The sequence below is a fragment of the Parus major genome, chromosome 2 (genome assembly GCF_001522545.3).
Source record: "Parus major isolate Abel chromosome 2, Parus_major1.1, whole genome shotgun sequence".
Lineage (NCBI taxonomy): Eukaryota > Metazoa > Chordata > Aves > Passeriformes > Paridae > Parus > Parus major.
In genome coordinates this window covers 149,790,754-149,814,437 of record NC_031769.1, presented here as the reverse complement: position 1 = coordinate 149,814,437, position 23,684 = coordinate 149,790,754, and the positions used below count along the sequence as shown (strand labels likewise).

The window sequence follows — 23,684 nt, the reverse complement described above, 5'->3', positions numbered from 1 at the left end:
GTGTGACTGAACGCTACCAATCAGCGCTGGGGGTGTGGCTCTGGGGGCGTGGCCTCGCCCAGCCATGGAGGCGTCCGAGCTCTGGGTCGGGTTCGTGGGCGCCGGGCGCATGGCCGGAGGGCTCGTCCGGGGGCTGCTGCAGGCAGGTACGGGCTGGGGGCGACCGGAGGGTCCGTGGCACACGGGCAGGGGAGGGGACATGGGGACAGTCCTGGTCTGGCGCCTTCCCGGCGTCCCTGCGCGTCCTGCGGTGCGGGGAAGTGTGGGGGGACATGGGGACAGCGCTCGTCTGGACGCTCCCTGCACTCCCTTCCCTGTTGTCCAGTGGAGGGGCATGGGGACAGTCGCGTCCTGACCTGTTCCCAAAGTCCCAGCCCTTCCCCGGGTCCCTGTCCTCCAGGGATGTGGGGACAACCCTGTCCTGGCCCGTTCCCAAGGTCCCAGCCCTTCCCCTGGTCCCTGTGCTCCATTGGAGGAACACGGGGACAGCCCTACCTTGGCCTATTCCCAAGGTCCCAGCCCTTCCCCGGGTTCCTGTCCTGCGCTGGAGGGACATGGGGACAGCTCTTTCCTGCTGCATTTCCCCGGGGACCCTGCTGTTCCCTGGTGTCCCTGTCCCACAGATTAGTGTGGGGACATGGGGACAGCCCTGTCCTGTCCCAGTCCCCCACATCACTGTGGGGACGTTGGGACAGCCCTTTTCTGCACCCCTCCCCAAGGTTCCTGCTCTCCCCAGGGACCCTGCCCTCCATGAGGTCCCTGTCCCCCAGATCAGTGTGGGGACATGGGGACAGCCCTGTCCCACAGATAGTGAGGGCACAGCCCTGTCCCTGCTCCCCACGTGTCCCAGATTGTCCCTGTTCCATAGCACAGTGTGGGGACAGCCTTGCCCATTAGGGCCACCTCCATTGTCACTGCACCCTGACATAAGTGGGTGCCTGTGCCAGCCACACCAGCAGGATCCATCCCCAGCTCCCTTTGCTCCATGTCCCCCTGTGCGATCGTGCTGGGATTGGAGAAATCACATCCCAGTGGAAATCGGGGTGTCTGGGCTTCCGCTCACCCCATTGCCTGTGTCCTCCAAGGGAAGGTTCCAGCCAGCAACATCCTGGCCAGCGCTCCCTCAGACAAAAACCTGGATGCTTGGCGGGTGAGTGGGGCCATGGGGCTGGGAGATGTTGGGGTGTCCCTCCCTGTGGGGTCAGAGCACCCTTCCCCCCCACACTGGGGTTTGGCTCATCCTTCCCAGGTCTGGGTGAGATCCAGGCACAGTCTCGGTGGCTTTGTGACCAGAGCAGGTCCCCAGGTCATGGCCCTGCCTCTGGATGTGCCGTTTCTGTGAGGGTGCTGGTTTTGGGATGCTGTTTTTGGGGGTGCTGGGCTGTGATCCCTCTCCCTGTCCCTGGGCAGGAGTTGGGCTGCCGGACCACGCACTGCAACCTGGAAGTGGTGCACAGGAGCACCCTGGTTTTCCTGGCCACCAAGCCCCACATCCTGCCGGGTGTCCTGGAGGAGATCCGTCCCGCTGTGGGGTCCCACCACATCGTTGTGTCGTTGGTGGCTGGTGTCACCATCCAGACACTGCAGCGCGTGAGACTCCTTTTCCTTCTCCTTCTTTTCCCCTTCTCTCCTGCTCCTCCTCTCTTTTTCCTTCTGCTTCCCCTCCTTCTCTCCTTCTCTTCCTCCTCTCCTTTCTTCTTCCTTTATCTTCTCCTCCTTCTTCTCCTCCTCCTCTTCCACCTCCTCCTCCTCCTGGTCTCCTCTGTTTTCCTTGTCCTTGTCCTCCTTCTCCTTTTCCCTTCTCCTCTCATTCTCCTTCTCTCCTTTTTCTTTCATCTTCTTCACCTCTCATTCTCCTGTTCCTCCTTTCCCCTTCCTCCCTCCTGTCCCTCCTCCATTTGCACCCAGGCCCATGCGGGACACACCACTGTGGCTTTGTCCCCACCTGGCTGCACCTCCAGCTCCCTCCCTGTGCTCCTCACTTCTCCGCCAGCCTGATGGGTGACACCCACCGGTGTCTCCAGTCACCCTCGGGTACTTCCCAGGGCTGGCACCCCTTCTTCCATCCCCATCTTTTCCCAGCTCCTCCCACCCTGGACCAAAGTGCTGCGGATCATGCCCAACCTGCCCTGCGTGGTGCAGGCAGGGGCCATGGTCTTCTCCCGGGGCAGCAACGCGGGTGATGAGGAAGCCGCGCTCCTCAAGAGCCTCCTGTCCTCCTGTGGCCTCTGTGAGGAGGTCCCCGAATCCTACATTGACATCCACACCGGGCTCAGCGGCAGCGGCGTGGCATACGTAAGCTAGTGGGACAGGGGACGCTGTCCTGGGATTTGGGTTCTCCCCTTGCTCCAGGCTCACCCTGGGATACTCTCCTCTTCCCAGGTGTACCTGTTTGCCGAGGCGTTAGCCGAGGGTGCGGTGAAGATGGGAATGCCGGGCGCCTTGGCCAGCAGGATCGCGGCGCAGACGCTGCTGGTGAGTCCTTGGCACACAGCGGCATCGCTCCCCTTCCCTCCTGCCCCTGGGCTCCACAACATCCACTGGGATGAGGAAGGGATCCATTGGGATGAGGGAGGAAGTGCTGGATACCGTTCTGCCTCAGTTTCCCCTCTTGGAAGCAAAAATGAGGCCACCAGAAGAGTGAAGGGCATAGTGGTGGGACAGTCCTTTGCCATGGGGGTGTTGGGATGGTGATGCCATCCAAACATGGAGAGGGGGATTTGGGATGTCCCAAATCTCACCTTCTTGGTATCCTGGTATCCTGTAGGGTGCAGCGAAGATGCTGCTGGAGACGGGGGAACACCCGGCGAAGCTGCGGGGGGACGTCTGCACGCCTGGGGGCACCACGATCTACGCCCTGCACCAGCTGGAGAAAGGAGCGCTCCGGGCCACCGTCATGGATGCTGTGGAGGCGGCCACCAACCGGGCATGTGACATGGCCAAGGACTAGTGGACAAACCCCTTCTGGGACAGGAGGGGTGACAGGGACCAAAGCGAGCTCCTCTGAGGAACAGGGGGATCCTGACAGCTTCAGGAGAACCTGGATGAGGGTGGGAGGTGGTGGGGACATGTGTTACCTCTGCAGGGCTGCAACCAAATAAACGTGGCCAGAGCAATGGGGGGGGTGTGGCTTTTTGTGGTCCCTGCGGTCCTGGGGAGCTGTGGAAGCCACCACAGGGTCACTTCCGTGGGGAGGTGACATCCATGATTTCCAGGGATGCAGCTGGTGCCGTGCTGGCACCAAGGTCACCAAGGATGAAGCTGGTGTGGGATGTGCAGCACTGGGGAGGGACTTTTGGGAATGAGGTGATGCCACTTTAACCCTGCTGGGGCTGGGAGAATGGCTGCATCCCTGTGGTCAGAGCCACATCCATGAGGATGCTGCCCACATTCCAGAACGATGGGCTCATAGTTCAAGAGCTCAAGAGCTCAACCAGCCAAAAAACTGCACCACGATCCCTCCCTGGCACCAGAGAATGGGATGGAAGCCCTGATCTGCTCCCGGCTCTGGGAGTATCAAGGGGTTAGAAACTCAAACTTGCCCATCAGGAGAGGATCTGAGCCTTTTCCATGCCCTAATTAAACACTGCTTGCTTCCTGGCACTTGCATGGATGCAATTAGCAATGATTTGGGAATTGCTTTGAGGATGAAAAGGTTTTTTCTGGGCAAAACATCACTGGTGGGAACATCTGGATGCTGAGCCCTGACTTTGGATAAGGGCCTGGAGTGCCTGGACAAGGGGGAATAGCTTCCCATTGCCAGAGGGCAGGGTTAGATGGGATATTGAAGGAATTCCTCCCTGTGAGGGTGGGGAGGAACTGGAATAGAATTCACAGAGAAGCTGTGGCTGCTCCATCCCTGGGAGTGTCCAAGGCCAGGGTGCACTGAGCTTGGAGCAACCTGGGATAGTGGGAGGTGTCCCTGACCAGAGCAGAGGGTTGGAATTTGATGGCGTTCCAGTTACCTTCCACCCCAAACTGTTCCATAATTTTATATTCTCACACCCCCAAACCAGTTCAAAGTCCTCCAGCCCAACATCTTCTGCTGATCTGTGCAACATTTTTGTCACACAGCTGAAGCCTCGCTCACAAACTTGAAATGAGCCACATTCCAAGCTCCAAAATCTTTTTGTGGGGAGATTTTGGTGCAAAGGATGATAAACAGAAATGTGATTTTACATGATTACACCACATTGACATGGAGAAAGCCACAATGAGAGGATACAACCCCATGAAGATCCCCCTGGTGCCACCCCAAGCCCCTCTGGGATGGCTCCATGTGACAGTTCACAGATGACAACCTCCACGTGGGAATAAAAATCCATTTAATTTCCATAAACTCTGCAGAGAGGAGACAAAGACCCGACAAATAAAAATCCCCACCCGCCTGCTGACATGGGGCACGGCAGCACTGAGGAGTTAATGTCATTTCCCTCTTCCAATAATTTGGCTAAACACCCTAAAATTTCATCCAAATCAGGTCAGTAGCTGCTAAATTCCTATCAGATGCCTCCAATATTCCATTTTGGTGCTGGGAGCCCTCTGTGCTCCAACCTCCACTCACTGAGATGTGTCCTCCAGCCCTGGCCACCCCACAAACCCCATGGGGAACACCTCAACCCCCATCCCTGGAACCTTCAGCTCCATGAGGATGCTCAGATGATGGTACCTGGTTCAGCAGGTCTCCGTGGTCCAGGTGTTCCCAGCTGTGATGGGAATGATGGAGCTGACCCTCTCTCATGGATGCCACCCAAGTGTCCCTTTCCTAACTCAGTGCCTGAAGGAAGTTATCTTAAGCCAGCCCTAAACCATCCTGGTTTAACAGGACTCTGTTTCGGCAGTGGGAAGGGCGTCACAAGCCTCTTCCAAGGTGTAATATTTCCCCTGAAGCACCTCAGGAGTGGTCCCAGCTGGCTGTGCCCACCTCAGCCACACTCTGGGATTTGGAGGTTTTTCAATGTAACATCCCCCATTATCCCAGGGATGCTGAACAGGTCCTTCCCTCGCCCCTTCTCCCACAGAATTGGGGGAACTGGGGAATTTTGGGGAAGGGGGAGCAGCACCCACCCCCTTCTGGCAGCACCAGTGAGCAGGGGCCACAAGGGACATAAAAAATAGCACCTCCTAAATATATTTAGGTAAGGAACAACCCTGGAATTCGAGTTGTTGCACAAAAATCCCCTAAATTGTGACCCACAGGCATCTGGGCTTCCTGATGCCCAGGGAATCACAGTCACAGAGGGGTGAGTGGCACCTCCATTGCCATCCCCCTGGGACAAGCGGGGCATCCCCAGCTCTGTGGCCAACCAGGAGTGGTTGGTAGCCAAAAAAGTGGGGGTTGCTCCTGTCCTAGGACTGGGGGCTGTGGCTGCGGTGCAGCCGCTGGGCCATGGAGATGAGGGAGCGGAGCTGCACCAGCTTCAGTGGCCCCACTTCCCGGGGGTCTTGTCCCTCCAGCCAGCGCAGCGCTGTCTCCAGACCCTGGATGGCTTCCCGAGCTGTGGGGAGCAAAGGATCTCCTCCCTCCTCGCCCCTTTTCCCACCAGCTGCTTCCTCCTCCTCATCCTCCTCCACCCCGCAGCCCTCGGCGCCTTCCTCCTCGGCGTCCTCTTCGCCATCATCGTCCTCCTCTGCACCTGGAGCTGCATCATCCAAGTGCAACCAGTCGGACACTTCCTCGGGAGCCAAGCGCTTGAAGGCCAAGGCAGCCAGGTGGGTCAGGTCACTGAAGACCTTGCTGTCCCCTCCGCCTTCCTCCCCTCCCGGGGTGTCCCCGTGCTCTTCCTCGCCGGGCTGGGGCTCGAAGGCGGCGCGCAGCCCCAGCAGCCAGCACTTCTCGATGGATCCAGGTGGGATGAGATCCCAGGAGAGGCCAGCCAGGTACAACATGTCCTTGAGGAGGAAGGACCGCACGAAGTCCGCGGGACTGCCGGGACCGCCACAGGACACGGCCAAGCGCAGCAATTCCCGCTTGTAGAGCTGCTTGAAGGCCGACACCACCCCTTGCTCCAGTGGCGCCGGGATTCGGCCTCCTGCTCCGGCCAAGCCGCTCCCGGAGGGACCCTTGGAGAGGAAAAGCGCACGGATGGACCCGTCCGGGGTCTGGAGCGGCGGGGAATCCTCAGCCCCCGACCTGCAGCGGGATGGAGCGGAGCCGAGCAGCAGCACGGCCTTCTGCTGCAGGCAGCTCCGCCGCAGGTACCGCTTGACCCCCGGCACGAAGTCCTCAAAGAACCAAGCCCGCAGAAGCGCCGGCGCCAGCCGGGCCTCGGGGCTGTAGCGATAGCAAGCCGGGAATTTCTCCTGGTTGTGATGCCGGAGGCTGGCGGGATCGCGGAGACCCCCGACCACCAAGGGCTTGAGTTTGTGGGAGCCAGTCAAGTTGGCGGCCAGCAGCACCGTGACGCGCTCTCCGCGGGCCGGACGCCTTGCCGTGATTCCGGCACCAGGAAGAAGCTTCCAGAAGAGCCTGGTGATGTTGGCGTTGTAGATCTGCTCATCCCCGTAGCCGCCGGCATCGGGCAGGGCCTCGGCGCGGCTGGCCGGAGCGCGCTCGGGCTCGGCGGGGAGGCCGCCCTCGCCGTAGATGCGTTGGCTGGAGATGCCGTGGCGCTTCTGCCAGCGCCAGAACCAGCCGTGGCTCGCCTTGAATGTGCATTCAGGCCCGTAGATCTGCCGGGCGAAGGCTTCCGCCTGCGCCTGGATGAGGGGTCCAGAGAGCGGCACGCCGTGCTGGCGCAGGGCGAGGAACCAGGCGTAGACGGCGCGGTCGATCTCCTCCTCGTTGGCCAAGCGCATCTTCTTGCGCTGGGTGCCCACCTCGCCGCCGAGCTGCTCCAGGAACCAGCGGAGCTTTGCCTCGTCCTTCAGCCACCCGCGGAGCGTGCCCCCCGGCACCCCGAACGCCCGGCACACCGACGCCTGGCGCTCGCCCTTCTTCACCCTCTCGATGGCCTGGAGCTTGTCCTTGATGGAGTAGGCGCGGCGAAGCGACATCTTCACCGACACCCCCCCGGGTGATGCGCTGCTGCCTCCACCTCCTCCTCCTCCTGTCCGCCGCCCTCCCGCCATTCCCCCGCCCTCCTCCGGCTCCCCCCCGGGCATGGAGCGACCCCCACATCCATGGGAATGGGGGGCGCGTTATAACCGGGGAGGAATGCGGGGATGGGGTGGGGGGGGCGCGGCGGCGCCTTTGTCTCCGCTCCGGTCCCCCGCATGCGCGCACCCGACCACAGCCACTAAGCTGCTCCGCTCCAACCCCCCTTTCCTTGTCAAGTTGGATTCTTCCTCGTATCTCCACCGGCCCCTTTGGGTTGTACTACTCTGCTAAAAGGGGGGAGCACGCCACTCCGCTGCCCTCCCGCCTTCACGTCGCTTACCCCCTTGAGCTGTTCCACTTGGCTTCCACGGGAGGGAGAAGAGGTGCACGGAGGGAGACAACGCGCCGCACGCACAGCGCGGGGCCTCCATTTCTCCGTAACTCCCCCCGTAAAATACAGGGGATCCTCCCAGCAGAGGCAGGGAAGTAGCGTGGGGGAAGCAGAGAGGTGGCTCATCCCCCTTTTCGCAGAGTGGTACAACCCACGGGCGCTAGCCGACGTGCTAGGACGAATCCAACTTGACAAGGAAAAGGGGGGGCCGCGCATCTTAATAGTTACGGGGGGATGGTTCACTCATCCTGCTTCCACCCCTCCGTGATATTCCACGTGCCTCTTTTATTGTGCGGGGAAACAGGCCCCGCTCTGTGCATGCGACACGTTGTCCCCCCACAGCTCACCCCCCCCAAGCGCCACGTGTGGTACGCGCCTCCCCCATAACTCTCCGCGCGGCGCACACCGCCCTCCTCTATCCCGGCGGCGGCCAAAGGGAGCGGCGGGGCCTTGAGGGGTCAACGCTGCCGGTGAGTCCTGATTTCCAGCCCCTTGCAGCCCCTACCGATCCTTATATCCCCACTTAGCGTCCTTTATCCCTCCCCCTGAGCCTCGGTAATGGCAGTTTCCGGGGTCTGCAGAGCGTCCTTTACCCCTCTAGGGCGGGAGGTGAGGGGAGGCCCTCGTGATATTTGGGTTGAAGGGGCTCAGGGGGTCCTTCAGGGTGTGTAGGGTTCTTTTATCATCTCAGAATCCCCAAGCAAGAGGTTGTGGTAACCCCTTTTATTCTCTTTAGGGCACTTTTCCTGTGGAAAGAGGGATTTGGGGATCCCCTTATAGGAAATGGGGCTCTTTCCCTCACAGTGGTGGGGAGAGGGGAGTTTTAGGGGTTCTTCTTGTATGTGGGGGTCTCTCGCCCTGTTAAAGCCTCAGAAAAGGGAGTTTGGGGAGGTTCTTCCATTGTCTTTAGGGCCGATTCCATTTCCCGAGAGTCCCGAGGGAGAGGATTTGGGGTGCTCTTGGTTTTGGGATAACTTTTCCATGCTTAGAATCCTAGGAAATGCTGGGGTGACCCCCCCTTTCCTCATGTTTTCAGTTTTTTTTCCATTAGTAGGTTTGGAGAGGGAGTCATGGGAGTCCCTAAGAGTCCTGAAGGAAAGGATTTGGGGATGCCCTTGTTCCTTGGGATTACTTTCCTCACTTAAAATCTCAGGGAATATTGTGGTGGCACTGCCCACTCTCAATGTTTTAAGTTCTTTTTCCCTTAGAAGTTCTGGGCAGGGGCATGTGAAAGCCCTCTCCACATTCCCTGTGGAATTCCTTCACTCACACCCCAAAAAAGAGGATGTGGGAGATACCCTCATTACCTGGGAAATCTTTTTCCCCTTTCCAGGCACAGGGAAGGGGGGGAATTTTAGGATTTGCCATGTCTTTGTGGTCCTTTTCCCAGTATTTAGGAACTCTCTGTTACAGGTAAGGGGTGGGTGGGCTCATGTTGGGGGGGGTCTTCCTAAACCTTTGTGGTTTTCCACATATTGTGGGGACATATTCCCTGTTTTTTAGGAATGTTCCTGCTGTATTAAAGCCTCACCTCTTCAACTCTGGATTGGGTAGGGGGGGAAAACGATCAGTGTTATTTCTTCCCTGGTAGGGAAGGGAATTTAGGGATCCCACATATCCCCAGCTTTTCCTGGTGCATTGAGGGTCTGCTCCTCCTCCCATTCCCGGGATTTTTTTGTCCAGTCACTTGCTGCAAAGGGAAACTGGACATGTCCTGGCACAGAGCAGCTGATCCATCCCATATCCCAACCCCCTTGGCTGCTTTTCCAAACCTATCCCAGAGCTGGGAAACGTGGAAAATCAGCTCTAGGTGCACCTGCGCTCTGCTTATCTCACCTGTCCCTCTTTCCTCGTGCTGTTATTCCCAAATTTCCGTCACCTTGGTGGGGCTTGTCCTCTCCCTTTTTTTTTTTTTACTGGATGCTCAGGCGGGAGGGATCCATTTCCAAGCTATTTTGGGAACAGGCAGAGCCTGCTGTTGTGCTCCATGGGGTTTTTGAGGGATTACATCCCTAACTAAACTTGCTGAGGCTGCCGCATCGGCGTTCCCAGAAATTCCATATGGATTTGTTCTGTCGCATCCAGGTCACTGATGATTTGGAATTGATTTGGATCCCGATGGTCACAATCCTTAGGGATGAGAAATTCTCTTTTCTGAGCTGTTTTGCTGTAATTCTTTCCTCTCCTTTTCCAGGTGTGTCCCATTTCTCCCTGACCTTCAGGTAGGATTTTTCCACACCTGAGCTGTTCATTCCCAACTCTTTTTTTTCCCCTATTTCTCCTGAAGGTGACACGTTCCCAGTTTTTGCCTTCTGGTGATTTCTCATATCCATGACTCTCTCATTAGGAATTTTCAGCTTGGAGCAGAAAATTGTGATTTTAGGTGATCAAGGATGGAAATTTTGGTGTTTTCCTTGAATGTGGAGCTTTGTCTCATAGCAAAGGTGATTATAAGGGTCTGACTTAGGGAAGAGCCAATATTAGGGAGTGAAACCAGCAGGAATTTGGGAAGAGCTAATTTTAAGGAATGAAACCAGTTTTAAATGAATAAAACAATAGATACAATTGTTAATATATTGATTTATTTTGATTCTTCTGATGGTTCTTGAACTCATCCTGAATTTCTGGGCTGTGACTTTTCCAGTGGAGAACACTCCCAAAGCTACAGCATGGTTTTTAATCCTAAAACTTTGTGTTTGATGAGGTAAATAATGGCAATTTTTGCTGGAAATTGTTGAAAGGTGATTGTTTGTGTGATTAAAATCCCTTTTTCCCAGGTTCCTCAGGAAAACTGATGGACACAGAAGAGAAATGACATTTTTTTCCCAATTTTCCCTTGTTTAGGAGCTTTATTTCCTTGGAAATTTGGGGTTTTTCAGGACTGAACATCAGGTTTGGCTGCTCATGGAAGCAAAAAGGTGCTGCAGGAATGTTTGGAATCACCCAAAAATTTGGCTCCTGAATTCCATCAACCAATTCCATCCATGCCAGGATTGGGATGGCAAGTTGGGAATTCTTAGGCTGCTGGAAGGGAAAATGCTTTTGAATAACATCGTGATAATGTTCCTTTCCTTGTTATTAAAATGAAAATAAACTCGTTTTCTGTGGGTGTTGGTTCACAAACTTCATGGAGTTCTGGAAAGTTCATCAGCTCCAAACTTCATTAAAATGTTAATTAATTAATCCATTAATTATTAATTAAGTAATTTATCTGAGGAGCTGCTGCATCCATAGAAATTAGAATTTTTCTCTAATTTTATCCTGTTTTTTTTTAATGCTGTCGTAGGAGAAAAAAAAGTAAGTATCTTTTAATTGTTGTGTGCTTTTTTTGGGAATTCTGGAAAATCTGGGAATGTCAACACTGGTGGGATATTTATTAGGCAAATTACTGCTGAGTTTTCTTGGAAAGAATTAATTTTTTAAGGTTTGTTAAAATTAATTTCAGCTTTCTCAGTTGGAGGGAATCTCCTGGGAGTTCCTCATTATGAAATTCCTACCCCATAATTCACCTCATCCATGAGGGCTACAATTCCAGGGCTTGGAGCTGCTTAAAAACTGGAGCAAAATCACTTTAAAAAAATAGATTAAGTAATGGGGAAAAAATTAATTTTTAAATTTAGTTTTAAAACAAAAAATTTTTGGATTTTTTTTGTGCAAAAGGCCACATTTTTTTATTATTTTACTCTTTTATTTACTGTAATAAATTTATTTCTGTAAATAAGGTAAAGGTTCTAACAAGAATTTATTGCTCCATAAAATATAAGAGAAAGAACATAAAATAAATTCAAAATTCAAAATAAGGTTTAATTTTATTTTTTTTTCTTTAAATTCTGAATTGAAAACTCAAGTTTTAATCATTTTTAGCTGAATCAAAGTTTTCCAGCTCCAGGGAAAAAAAAAGAAAAATCACCTTTTGCCATTCCTAATAATTTGTCTAATTGGAATCTAATTAATATTTTGGACTGTCTAAATTTAAATGTTTAAAGGCAAAAGTGTAATTTATTAATATATAAATTTAAATGGAAATACTCAAGACCCAAAAAAGCATTTGTATAAATCTTAAATTAAATTTTAAATTCAAAGCAATAGATTTTATATTTAAACTAAAATTAAAAATTAAATCAAAATTTAAATCTAAGCCTTGGATGTGAGGCTTCCAAATTCTTCTAGGAATTCTTTGAATTACAAACTTTTGCAGATATTTCATCTGTCTTGGAATTTTATTTGGCAACCTGCCAAGGTCAATTTTTATTAGTTAATTACTGTATTAATCACTAAATTTCCAGCTCCTGGACAGGTTTAATTTGCTGATAACTTGGACTTTATCCCAAAATTAAATCCCAGTTTTTCAGCAGCTGCCTTTTAGTAAGAAAACCCAACCAGTAGTAAATGACAACCTCCAAAAATTCAAAAATTTGAACCAGTTTTCCCAAAATTTTGCCTAATTTGGAATAAGTAACAAATAATTAATGACTAATCCTCTAACTTGGAATAGTATCCTGTAATTCCCAAGAATTTGGACAAAATCCCGTGGGATTTTTTTTCCTGCCTGTTGCCTTAAAACTTGGAATAATGGGGGGAATTCTTGGCAGGAATATTTTAGGAGGAAGGCTGTTTCGGCCACATTGAATTCCTTGGAATTCAAACATCTCCCAAAAGGGAAAAAAGAAATGGAATATTTGCACTTTTTCCTGGGAATGTTAGTGGATAAAAAACATCTCCTGCATGCCCTTGCTTTGCTCTGCTGCCACTACATTTGTTGTGCTTATTTCTTCATGCTGCCCGTTTTTTTCGGGAAGATGAGGACACGGAAAAACCCCTGCTCCGTGGACAAAGTTTGGCTGGAAAAGCACCGGAACGATGAAGCCGAGCGGGAAGCGCCGGAGCGGGAAGCGCCAGAGCCCGAGGCCATCAACGGGATCTGCCATGAGGATTCCATTGAGGGGGAATTCAAGGGAGATCCGAAAAAACCCCGGAATGGCAAAAAACAGCGGAAACGGAAGCGCTCCCCGAAACCCAAAGCTCAGGATTCCAAGCTGGAGGCGATCCTGGTGGGAATGTCAGCGGAGCATGTGTGGTTTGACAAGCCCTTGTATGACCGCGCCGAGAACGCCTACAGGAAAAAATTAGCGGGTTCCCAGAGTTGGGAATCGCCTGAGACTGGAAAAACGGCTCAGGAATCTCCTGCTGTGGCCAGGTCCGACTCCAGCCAAGATATTCCCAAGGCAAGGATTCTCCCGGCATGTTCCCACGGGAGCCTGGCCGCCTGTCACCACGTTGTCCAAGGGGTTTGGATCAACAAGTTTGACTTCGATAAGGCCGAGAGGGCGTTCATGGAAAAATCCCAGTTTTTCCTTCCTCCCAACGTCCTGGCCATCCCATCGGTGTGGCCGAATTCCAGGCTGGGAACGCCGGATGAGGGCTACGGCACGGCCTTGCCCACTCCCGCCACGCCAGGCTTGGCTCCCGGCATTCCCAACTCTCCCGTGGCCTCCATTCCCAGTTTGCCCAGCTCTGACCAGCAGACGGTCAATGGGAAGCCGCAGATTTCCAACTGGGAAGTTCTGGCATCCGAGGTGTGGCTGGAGAAGCCTCTCTACGATGATGCTGAGAAGAATTTTTATGAGAAGATGTTGGACGGGCACCCCTCGGATAAAAACCAGCGGCGGCAACGCGGCTGCCCGGAAGCATCCAAGAACCACAACCTTGGGAAGCAAACTGGGATGGCCACCACCAACCCTCAGCTTCCTGATATTCCCAAGGAAAACCCCACCTGCTTTTTCCTGCACAAGGACAGCGAATCCGTGTGGCTGAATAAGGTGACCTACGACAGGGCTGAATCCCGATATTTTGCCCTGGAAGCGGACAGAGCAGCGGAGAAAACAGGGATCCAGGAATCTGCAGCAGGAAATCCCTCCCATCCAGCTGCTCCAAGCACTCCTGCTCCAGAAATGAAGTAGGAGAAGTTTCTTTGGGGGTAATGCCCATGCAAAAAAAAAAAAAAAAAAAAAAAAAAGGCTGGGTCAGGATTGAGCCAGGAGGAATTTGCATGTGGAGAAGACTGGGTGGACTTGGAGATGATCCCGGTGGGCAGGGAGCAGGGGGAAAATCCTTTAAGGAATTCCCCTGAATTTCTGAGGAATTCTGGTGGATAAATGCTGTGTTTGTGTGGAGCTAGAAGTTGAATGTTTAAAGGCAGGGTTGGGAAGTGAGCTCAGTATCCCCCTTTTTGCATGGATACAGCACCATCCTCCTTTCCATCCTCTCATTCCATATAAAAATCAGCATCATAACCAGGATCCAGCTTGAAGAAGGTTTGGAAGTGACTGGAAAACAATTTAGGGAATCACTCCGGTGGCAGCACGTGCTGTAGTTTGGTTTTTTGAGGGAATTTATATTCAGTCTGTGAATTTTTGGAGTGCCCTTGGATCCTCTCCAAAGGCAGAGCTAAGGTAGAGATGGATATTCTGGGAAAAAAAGACTCTTGGAGCATCCGTCTTCATTTCTGACACTTCTGATCCATGAGTTTTGTTGGGATTTGTTGGAGAGCTTTTAGGATCTTTGTGTCAAGGGATTTGGGGGTCAAATACCTTTCACTTGGTCCTGTTTGGGATCATTTCCTCTTCAGTTGCTCGTAACTGGATATCTGGGAAAATCCATGTGTCTCTGTAAAAACGTGGGATAAATTTGTCTGCAAATGATCCTGGTTGGAATTCCAGCAGGTCCTGGAGATTTGGGTGTGGAGAGTGGTTTTGCTGCAGCTCCTGTGTCTGGTTGGCCTCTGGTCTCTTCCAAGTGGGTAGATGAGATAAGAGGGGATTTGATTTCAGGATGATCATCTCTGGCTTCCGTGGAAGTGTTTTATGGAAAACTGGAATTTGGGATAATGAGGAGAGGCTTTGTGGAGCCTGCTCCAGTTGTGGTTTCCTTATGCTGCTCTATCCCTGCTCTCCACCTCCTCAGACTTCTGCTGGCTCTGTCCCCTGCCGGAATTCAGGGCACTTGCTCTTTTCCTGTTTCCCTTCAAATTAAGAATTTAACCCATCTTTGGAAGTTGCTCCATAAAAACCCCACATTTCCCAGCAGGATTTGGGCTGTTTTGTGCTGTTTTTCCATGTAGTGCCAGGTCTGTCCCTTCCAAGTATTGCTGATTTTTATCAAAAGATTTCCCAGGGAACTTGTGGGTGCCCCATCCCTGAAGCATCCAGGGAAAGGTTGAATGAAGCTTGGAGCAACCTGGGATAGTAGAAGGTGTCCCATGGAAGGAATTTGGAACTAATGATCTTTATGTTCTTTTCCAACCCAATCCATTCCATGATTTCTATTCCCTTTTTATTCTCCTACACAAGCCATTTTCCTTAGCATGAGCCAGAAAATCCAGGGGTTTTGAGGTTTTTTTTTTTGTGGAATAAAGTCTGGATCAGCTGATTCATCCCATCCCCACTCCATGTCCAGGTCAGGCAGGTGGGTGATTAATCCGTCCTGCTTTTTTAAGAGGATCCCAGATACTTAAATCTGCAGCCAAGCCGAGCTGCAGGCACAGAAACCGCCCCTGATGAGCTGTTAACCTTCAATCCTTGTGGGAATTCAGTTTTTGTGGATATTTCCCCCCCTTCTTTTCCCAGGAAAATGGCTGTGGATTACTTCCTGCACGACAAGATCTGGTTCGAGAAGTACAAATATGACGACGCCGAGCGAAGGTTCTACGAGCAGATGAACGGCCCCATGGGTGCCCCCTCCCGCCAGCAGGTAATTCCCAATCCCAGGAATTCCAGAGTAAGTCAGAGGACATGATCCACCTTTATTTTTGTGGGATTTCTGCTCTTGGTGCTGTTTTTTTTCCCCCAAGTCTCACTGGAGCTCTCTGTTTATGACCCATTTTGGTTTTGGTGTTTTTTTCCCCCCACTGTTCTCTGTGGAATCTGAAGGATTTGATCCCAAGGAAATGGGAGATAAGATGTCCTTCCAACAGCTGAACCATTCCCAGCGTCCAGCAGTTGTCCTGAATTTTTCCAGGCTGCTGAGATTTCTGGGGGCACAGATTGAGCTGGAAATCCCCAAATCCCCAATTTTATGGGCAAAGAGCATCCCTGCCCCCTTTCATCCAGGGAAAACGCTGCTTTGCTTCCATTTTGGAGCAGTCTTTTGGGGTATTCCAAGAGAATACAAACGACCTAAAGATTGAACAGAGGCACCACAGCTCCAAAGATTTTTTGGGGGGGGGATTTTTTTTATCCTTCTTTTTGTTCTCCTGGAAATATTCCGGGTGTTCCAGTGGAAGACTCTGTTCGTGGTACCGGTGAGTTGGGAAGGGGAAGGTGGAGGGCAAAGCATGATTCTGCTGGGCTGAAATATTTCCAGCTTCAATATTATCCCAAAATTATTCCTGTTCCAAGGTTCAGAGCTTTCCAAACCTCTTCCTGCTCCTAACTGCTTGTGCCTTTGGAATGCTGAGTGTTCAGTGCCTCTTTTCCAAGCGTTTTACAGGAAAGCTTTTTTGATGAAATCATAACTTGCAGGCACATTCCAGCTATTCCTGCTGCCCATCCTGGCTTAGGTGCTGGCACAGCACCTGGGGGGTCAGGAATAAAAAAAATTGGGAGCTCTGGATGAATGCTGGAAGTCGGTTTTGGAGTGAAAACCTGTTGGAACAGTTGAACTATTTCAAGGCACATCAGGAGCTTCCAGTGGAGGAGTTTGGCCTGGGAGAAGTGGTTTGAAGGATGTTTGGAGATCCTGCAGAAATTTATCAGCCACTTCCCCTATGGAAAAATATCCTTAAAACCTCCTTGGAAGCAGCAGGAAGTGGGGCCCACCTGGATGTGTCGAGGCTGTTTCTCCTTTATTTTCTGTTTAACTCGAGATTCGGGGGTTTGTGGGAAATTTCCCATCTTGGGTCTTGCTGGTGGGGGTTGCAGTCTGGGAAAGGCAAGGAGTGAATGGATCATGGAATTTCCAGGGAGGGAGTCTTGAAATCCAGGCTAAGGCATGGCAGTGGGAGCATAGGGAAAAAAATTCCTGGTGTTCTGGGTCCCACCTCTGGATAGAGCAGAGTCAGGGTTGTCACTTGTGCCTGAACTCAGGTAATATTATGGAAAAATCCTGCCGCAGACTGGGTTTTTAAGGAGTTCTGGAGTCACTCCAACCCTCTGGCAGCTTCCCAAACTTCTCAGGGTAATCACAGGGAATTTAAAAGCTCTTTGACTGGATGATCCTTCTGGACACGTGACTAGAGACTGCCCGATTTAACCCCAATCCTTACAGCAAAAATCGCTGAATCATGGAAAGAACAATTCCCAATTTTCCCAATTCCCTCGCTCTTCCTTCCTTTCATTGTTTTTTGTTTTTTTTTTTTTAACTTCCCTGATGAACTTTTTTCCCCGTGTTTTAATATTTTTTATTTTTTAAAAAGAAACTCTTGGTTCTTTCTGCGCTGTTTGCAGGAGAACGGAGCCAGCACGATCCTCCGCGACATTGCCAGAGCCAGGGAGAATATCCAGAAATCGCTGGCCGGAGTGAGTACCCAAGCTCTCACCAGCTGGCTGCCTGCATCCCATATTTTTTTTTTTCTTTAATGGAATTCTAATCCCATAGATCATTTGGCTTCTTGGTTGGAAGTTAGAGGAGAAGACCAAGGTGTGCAGCGCCGTGTGCCACCGGCTCCGCCCCCATCCCCACGCGCTGCTCACCCGCAGCGCTGCCAAAACTGGATTTGGGTTAAAAGAATTCCCTGAATTGGGCTTTTCCTTCCCTTTTTTTAAATTATTTTTCCTTGTTTTTTTTTTTTTTTTCCTGGTGGGATGTTCCTATGGGTTTTAACTAACAGGTTCCAACTCGCTGAGTGTGTGGCTCTTTTTTGGGATACACTGGGCTGCCACCTTCTCTTCCCCGTTTTGCTTCCATTTTAGGGTATTTGCAAAAAAACAAAAAAAAAAAAGGTGTTTTCCATCTGCTGCATCCAGGGAATTCAGCTTGGCTACAAGCTCCAGGACTGGAGCATCCTGGAGGAGCTCAGGAATGTACTTGTGGAGGTTTTTATCCTGAGTGCAGACTAGAGTGTTAAAATAAATCTTCCTTTTTGTAAAAGGAAGTTAAAATACTAATTAGTGGTTTTATGGGAAAGAAAATCCATGGAATACAGCCCAGGTGACTTGATTTGCAGTGGACTCCCAAAGGAATCCATCCATTATTTGGACAGTCCAATATCAGGGAACAACAAGGAATTCCCCCTTTCCCAAGGGGAATATTCCATATCAACAGAAAGGAGCCAGACATTTGGGATGAATATAAGGAATCAGGATTTCAGCCAACAGCTTAAGGAAAAATTTCCCTGAACTGGCTCATTTTATTAAAAAAAAACTCCAGAAAGTGGATAAATGAGGCCCCCATCCCAAACAGGGTCGAAAATTCCTTTGGGAAGAACTTTTGGAATTGGGCAAGGGGCAGGGAATCTAAACCCAAATCACCTGGAAGTGCTGCTCATCCTCATCTTCCAGAGTGTTTTGCCAAAGATGAGGAATTTCTTCCCTGACTCCTGTTAAAGAGCTTTTTTGGGAGAGAATCCCAGAAGTTTGGAGCATCCAGGTGTTGTAACAGGGATTGGCTAAAGCAACAGCCCAAAGTCAAAGGACAGGAATTTTGGGATATAAATGGTTTGAGGATTAGTGCTGGATGTAAAAAATTCCTCTGCTGGATATTTTTTGTTCCTGGGAAAGGGGTTGGATCTTCCACGTGGCTGAAAAATAGTTGGAATATCCCTCAAGGATTATTGTTAATCTTGGATAACCAGGCTGGACTTCAGAACATTCTTAAATTTCTTCCTTGCATTCCCAAACCCCAGATTTACATTGTGTGATCCAGAGAAAAGCGGGAAGAGCAAAAGTCCCAGGATTTTTGTCTTTCCTTCCTCCAGAGTTACTCTCAGGAGTCTTAGGATGTGGCAAGGGAAGAGATGGCTGTGAAAAGATGGGAAAATGGGAGTTTAGTGCATTTTTGCTGGGAATTTCAGGCTGGGATTGTGCCATAAAACGTAGGAATGAGCACTTGGAATATGATGAGAGTCTGGAGTTCCTCGGTTATGGGGAAAAGCAGGAAGTAGAACAGGAAATTCCACCTGAACACAAGGAAAAATTGTATTGTCTCTGATATATTAAATGTATTTTAGGATTTCAAACTTCAGGGAATAACAGATGTTTATATCCCAAATTGTTCAGCTGAAGTCCTGTTTCATACCCTTCATAATTTCCAGGGATTTGATTTATTTGGATAATTTATGCACAATCCCAGTTTTCCCAAGCACTTCAGCCATCCAAAATATTCCACATGGGCTGCAGCTTTAAGGTGGGTTGAGTGCAAAAACCATGGCTTAAAAATGAAGGATTTGAAGGTTTTGTCCAAGAGTTCAGAGGAAGAGAGGGAAGTGATGCTGTGGAACTCCCCACCTTTGGTATTTTGAATTCTTATCCCTGATAAAATTCACAGATGCTTGTGTGGAGCTGGAAGTTATAAGAGGGAATGTTTTTTGTGTGCTATAGTGGAGGTGTGGTGTCCACATTCCCAAATCTTGGAGCATCCTCTCCTCAGGGAAGATCCCACAGCCTCATAAAGGCAATTTTTCCATAATTGTTGAGGATCTGGGACATGGTTGTGCCTCTAGCATTGTCTTACGGGTTCCAGTTAAGATCTCTTGATTGTTTCAGCTTGGGACAGGTATCCCTCGCTCTTCCCATGCTCTTCCCTCTGTTTTTTTGAGGAATTATTATCGTCAGGGAAGAGAAATTTCCTCCCCCTGTGCTGGCACTGCTCGGGCACCTCCAATCCTGGGATCAGTTTTGGGCCCTCATGACAAGAAGGAGATTGGGGGGGCTGGGGTGTTTCCAGGGAAGGGAATGGATTGGGAAAGGTCTGGAGTAGCTGTGGGAGCTGGGAGGGCTCAGCCTGGAAAAAAAAAATGAGTTTCAGGGGGGACCTTCTCATTTCCACAAATCCCTGACAGGATTCCCAGGTGGGAATTGGGATCTACTCCCAGGGAATGAGGGGCAGGCTGAAAGGAAACCACCAGAAGGAAAATTTAGCTGGGATATTAGGAAAATTCCTCATGGCACAGAGGTGGAGTCCCCATCCCTGGAGGGATTTAACATCCCTGTGGATGTGGCATTTGGGGGACCTGCTCACTGGTGGCCTTGGGGGAACTGTTGGACTCGATGGGATCAGAGGGATTTTCCTCTGTACACCTCTGTAATTCCATGATTTCCATCCTTGGAGCATCAGGGCTGGCATGGTGTGATGAGCCCACAGCGCTGCATGAGCTCCCTGCAGACACCGAGATGTTTGTGGAGAAGACCCCAGAATTCCTGGGGGAATGTTTGTGTGCAGTGCCAAGGCTGTTTCGCCACCGCTCCATAACTTCCCCTTGCATGCGGCTCTTCCCTGCGCTTGAGTTCCCTCTGGAATTGCAAAACCTTTTCCCATCTTCCCAAACTTTTTCCCATCCTGCAGCAGAAGACGCCTGCTCGGAGCAAGGAAGCTCCTTGTGCCCGTCCCAAGAAACAGTCGGGACGCTCCGCTGTAAGTGAGCCATGCACGGATGGAGCCTGTGGAAAAACGGGAGAAGATTTGGTGGGACAAGGATGGAGCAAGTTCTCCTTCCTCAGGGTTTTTCCTTTGGCACTGGGATACACCTGGATAATGAGATCTGACAGCAGGGAGTTGTCCCAGCTCTGTGCCCAGGGATCTGCACTCGCCTTTCCTCAGCCTGAATCCACAGCTGAGGCAGAAATGGAAATTTTTCCTGCCTCTTTTGGTATTTCCCGGCCTTATTCCTGGAAGTGTCCAAGGCCAGGTTGGACAGGACTTGGAGCAGCCTGGGATGGAGAAACGTGTTGGTCTGGATGATCCTTAAAATCCCTTCCAACCCAAACCATTCCATGATTCAGACCTTGTGCCTCATATTCTACATCTTATCCCTGCTTTTCCCTCTTTCCATCTTATGTGACTGCTGAGATTCCACATCAGAATGGAAAAAGAATAAATTATTCTCTCTTCTTTTCACTTAGAAATGACAATTCAAGGGCAAATCCTGTTATTTTCTTCCCCTTTGCTGCCTGAAATTGATGGATAAGGAACCTCCTTAACATAAAAAAACCCAGAAAACCTCTTTTTTTTTTTTTTTTTCCTGTCAAAAAATCCTTTGGAAGGCACGGTTGGAATAATTATTCTGTCAGGATGTGTTAAAGCAGATTGAAATTGTTAGGGAGAGGAATAAAAGGCTGGGCTGTAAAGGTGGGAGTGTATCATTCCTGGGATCTTTCCAGCTTTCCCAGTGTTACCTTAGGCAGGTCATTCCTGTCCCTCAGTGAGCTGGGAGAGGAGACCAAGGGACTTCAGGATTTTTAAGGAGCTTGGTGTGGGATTTTATATAAATGTTACGTGGTTTTAGTGGCATTTTGGGATCTGGGTGTGGGAAATGTGATTTTATCCTTTGCTCCTTGGTGCCAGCTGAAATTCCTTTAGGGATTTAGTCCATGCTTAATTTTACAGAACTGCTCCATTAGTTTCTATTCTAATTTAGAGAAAATATCCTGGGTTTTAGTTCAGCTCCTGAACTTCTTCCCTCCCTGAAGACACGACTCTGCTTTGCTTCATGGGTTTTTTTCAGGAAGAGGAGAAACAACTCAATTTCACCCCGGTTTTCCTCATTGCAGAGTGCAAGCACAACCTCCTCTGGAGCTGCTGGTGACCAAAATGAGCTCCTGTCCCGAATTTCCCACCTGGAAGTGGAAAACCAGAACCTCCGCAGTGGTGAGTGGGAGAATTCCTCGTTCTGGCTGGAGACCTGACATGCAGCTGGGAATTTAAGGTCCTTTTTCCTATTTTTCTCTCCTTTTTCCAGTTGTTGCAGACCTCCAGATGGCCATTTTCAAGCTGGAAAGCCGCCTGAATGCTCTGGAGAAATCCTCAACTTCCCACCAGCCCTCACCTGTTCCTCCAACCCAGGTGAGCCTTGGAAAAATGCTGGAATTTTTCTCTAGGAGTTAAAACCAAAGATCCACGTGGACAAATGTTGTGTTTTGATAAGTCCTTTTTAAATCCCACAGCATGAGGATTGTTCAGTGTCGTGAGCAGTGGAGATTCCCATTCCTGAGCTTTTTTTGGCTGCTCTGCTCCAACACCAGTTTAATCTTTTCTCTCTTTTTTCCCTTAAAAAACCTCCGATCTGGTGAAGAAAGTGGAACCGTTCAGCGTTCCCTCAAAAAAAGTGGAGCTCCCGGCCAAGAAAGCCACGCCGGCTGCTGCTGAGGATGATGAGGACGATGACATCGACCTTTTTGGGAGTGATGATGAGGAGGAAGACCAGGAAGCTGCCAAAGTCCGGGAAGAGCGGCTCCGGCAGTACGCGGAGAAGAAGGCCAAGAAGCCGGGACTCATCGCCAAGTCTTCCATCCTGCTGGATGTGAAGCCGGTGAGTGGCTTTTGGAATTTGGGAGCTCTGTGGGGGAGGCTGGGAATCCTCTCTCATCCAGGTGGATGGTGGTGGCACCTGTGGAATTCCAAATAAAGGCTCAGAGCGATGTGGGATTTGTTGCCGTAGAAGCCTGGAATGGGTTTGGATGGATGGGACCTTAAATCCCATCTCATTCCATAGGCAGGGACAATTTCCACTATCCCAGGTTGCTCCAGCCTGGCCTTGGACGCTTCCAGGGGCAGCCACAGCTTCTCTGGGAATTCATTCCAGGGCCTCAGCAGCCTCCCAGGGTGGAATTTCTTTCCAATAGCCCATCTAATCTCACCCTATTCCAGTTTAAAACCATTCCCTCTTATCCTGTCACTCCATCCTTGTCCCAAGTTCCTCTCTTGGATCTCCTTGAGGTACTGGAAGGGGCTCCAAGGTCTTCTGGAGCCTTCTCCAACCAAGAACGGGCACTTTGGATCAGTTGTGACATTCCCAGAGGTGTCACCTGGATACTCTTTGGGACTGCTGACACTCTCCAGGAATACACTAAAACCTCCCAATTCCCATTTTTCCAGTGGGATGACGAGACCGACATGGCCAAGATGGAGGAGTGCGTCCGCTCCGTCCACATGGACGGCTTGGTGTGGGGAGCCTCCAAACTGGTCCCAGTCGGATACGGCATCAAGAAACTCCAAATCCAGTGTGTGGTAGAGGACGAGAAAGTCGGGACAGATATCCTGGAGGAGGAGATCACCAAGTTTGAGGACTACGTAAGTCTTGGAATGGGGTGTGGGAAGGGCCTGGAACCCATGGGAGGGGCGTTAACTCGTGTGTTTTCCTGGGAACACCTGGATGACTCCAGCTTTTGTCCCCTTCCAGGTGCAGAGTGTGGACATTGCTGCTTTTAACAAGATTTAGAAGGAAAAACTGTATCCCCCCTTCCTCCGAACCCGGAATTAATAAAGATGAACATTGGGAGTGCACGTTGGGTTGTGGGTTTTTCCCTCGGTTGCAGCTTCTCCAGGGGGATTTGGTGGGAGATTCTGGGATATTTGAGCAACCTGGGCTAGTGGAAGGTGTCCCTGGCCATTGCAGAGGATTGGAATAAGAGAGAAATTTAAAGTCTCTTCCAACCTAAACTGTTCCATGATTTCCTCATCCTTCATGGAAGCAAAGATCTCAAGACATGGACCTGAATTTTGGGGCTGGGAATGAAGGTCTCAGGGTGTTTCCAGTCACCTTTCCCAAGGTTTAGAGACCCCCACTCTACAAAAAAACAGGATGAATACCCAGGAAGCACCTAGGAATTGCTGCAGTGGGATGGATTTCATCCCTCTTTTCCCACCAACTCCCTGCCCAGGTCATTTCAGCTGAATGTGGCCTGGCACTGGGCCAGGTGACATTCCTGACTTTGGGAACACGAGGTCTGTCCCAGTGCCAGAGTCCAAGGTTTGGGGCCACGAGGAACACGAGAAGCTCCATGGAATTGTGCTGCAAGGTTGTCCCTTGTCCTGGTGGGGCCAGTGTTTTGTCACTGTATGTGACACGTGTCCCTCACAGGGTCCTAGCTGTCCCACGAGCAGTGCTGGCAGTGCCACTTTGTCCCCTGTGCTGCCATCCTGAGCCCCTGCTGGTCCAGCTGCTGGCACAGCTGGTGCCACGTGTGCCCTCTGTGTCCCATTTCTGTCATGTCACCATGCCTGTGTCCCCTGCATGTGCTGCCATCCCCGGTGTCCTGTCTCTCATGGGCCACCATCCCTGTGCCCAGCGTCCTCCGTGTGCTGCCATCCCCTGTGTCCATT

The 23,684-nt window shown here is 50.7% G+C and overlaps 3 protein-coding genes across 13 annotated transcripts; 2 read left to right on the top strand and 1 right to left on the bottom strand.

Annotated features, from left to right (window-relative positions):
* The first annotated feature begins 19 nt into the window (after nt 1–19).
* Nucleotides 20–3,114, top strand: PYCR3 (pyrroline-5-carboxylate reductase 3). The gene is made up of 6 exons (XM_015618747.2): nt 20–146; nt 1,086–1,150; nt 1,411–1,590; nt 2,083–2,295; nt 2,383–2,475; nt 2,768–3,114. The coding sequence occupies exons 1-6, from the start codon at nt 65–67 to the stop codon at nt 2,948–2,950; spliced, it is 816 nt and encodes a 271-aa protein (XP_015474233.1). The 5' UTR covers nt 20–64; the 3' UTR covers nt 2,951–3,114.
* Nucleotides 3,115–4,308: 1,194 nt separating this feature from the next.
* Nucleotides 4,309–7,556, bottom strand: TIGD5 (tigger transposable element derived 5). Its single transcript, XM_015618744.2, has one exon. The coding sequence runs from the start codon at nt 7,102–7,104 to the stop codon at nt 5,350–5,352; it is 1,755 nt and encodes a 584-aa protein (XP_015474230.1). The 5' UTR covers nt 7,105–7,556; the 3' UTR covers nt 4,309–5,349.
* Nucleotides 7,557–7,785: 229 nt separating this feature from the next.
* On the top strand, nt 7,786–22,865 carry EEF1D (eukaryotic translation elongation factor 1 delta). Of its 11 annotated transcripts, XM_015618739.1 has the most exons (11): nt 7,858–7,900; nt 10,717–10,727; nt 12,230–13,386; nt 15,056–15,179; nt 16,874–16,945; nt 19,929–19,997; nt 21,134–21,230; nt 21,322–21,425; nt 21,655–21,891; nt 22,458–22,652; nt 22,762–22,865. In XM_015618739.1, the coding sequence occupies exons 3-11, from the start codon at nt 12,230–12,232 to the stop codon at nt 22,798–22,800; spliced, it is 2,094 nt and encodes a 697-aa protein (XP_015474225.1). In that variant the 5' UTR covers nt 7,858–7,900; nt 10,717–10,727; the 3' UTR covers nt 22,801–22,865. The 11 variants fall into 11 exon arrangements, with proteins under 11 accessions (XP_015474227.1, XP_015474228.1, XP_015474225.1 ...); XM_033512488.1 differs by lacking the exons at nt 7,858–7,900; nt 10,717–10,727; nt 12,230–13,386 and adding an exon at nt 9,633–9,652; XM_015618736.2 differs by lacking the exons at nt 7,858–7,900; nt 10,717–10,727 and having other exon boundaries at nt 11,906–13,386; nt 19,932–19,997.
* The last annotated feature ends 819 nt before the right edge of the window (nt 22,866–23,684 follow it).

Coding starts and splice junctions, on each gene's coding strand:
- PYCR3 (XM_015618747.2), top strand. CDS start 65: ATGGAGGCGTCCGAGCTCTGGGTCGGGTTCGTGGGCGCCGGGCGCATG. Junction 1,591..2,082: donor CCATCCAGACACTGCAGCGC/GTGAGACTCCTT, acceptor ATCTTTTCCCAG/CTCCTCCCACCCTGGACCAA. Junction 2,476..2,767: donor TCGCGGCGCAGACGCTGCTG/GTGAGTCCTTGG, acceptor GGTATCCTGTAG/GGTGCAGCGAAGATGCTGCT.
- TIGD5 (XM_015618744.2), bottom strand. CDS start 7,104: ATGCCCGGGGGGGAGCCGGAGGAGGGCGGGGGAATGGCGGGAGGGCGG.
- EEF1D (XM_015618735.2), top strand. CDS start 12,101: ATGGAATATTTGCACTTTTTCCTGGGAATGTTAGTGGATAAAAAACAT. Junction 13,387..15,055: donor ACTCCTGCTCCAGAAATGAA/GTAGGAGAAGTT, acceptor TTCTTTTCCCAG/GAAAATGGCTGTGGATTACT. Junction 21,426..21,654: donor CACCTGTTCCTCCAACCCAG/GTGAGCCTTGGA, acceptor GATCTGGTGAAG/AAAGTGGAACCGTTCAGCGT.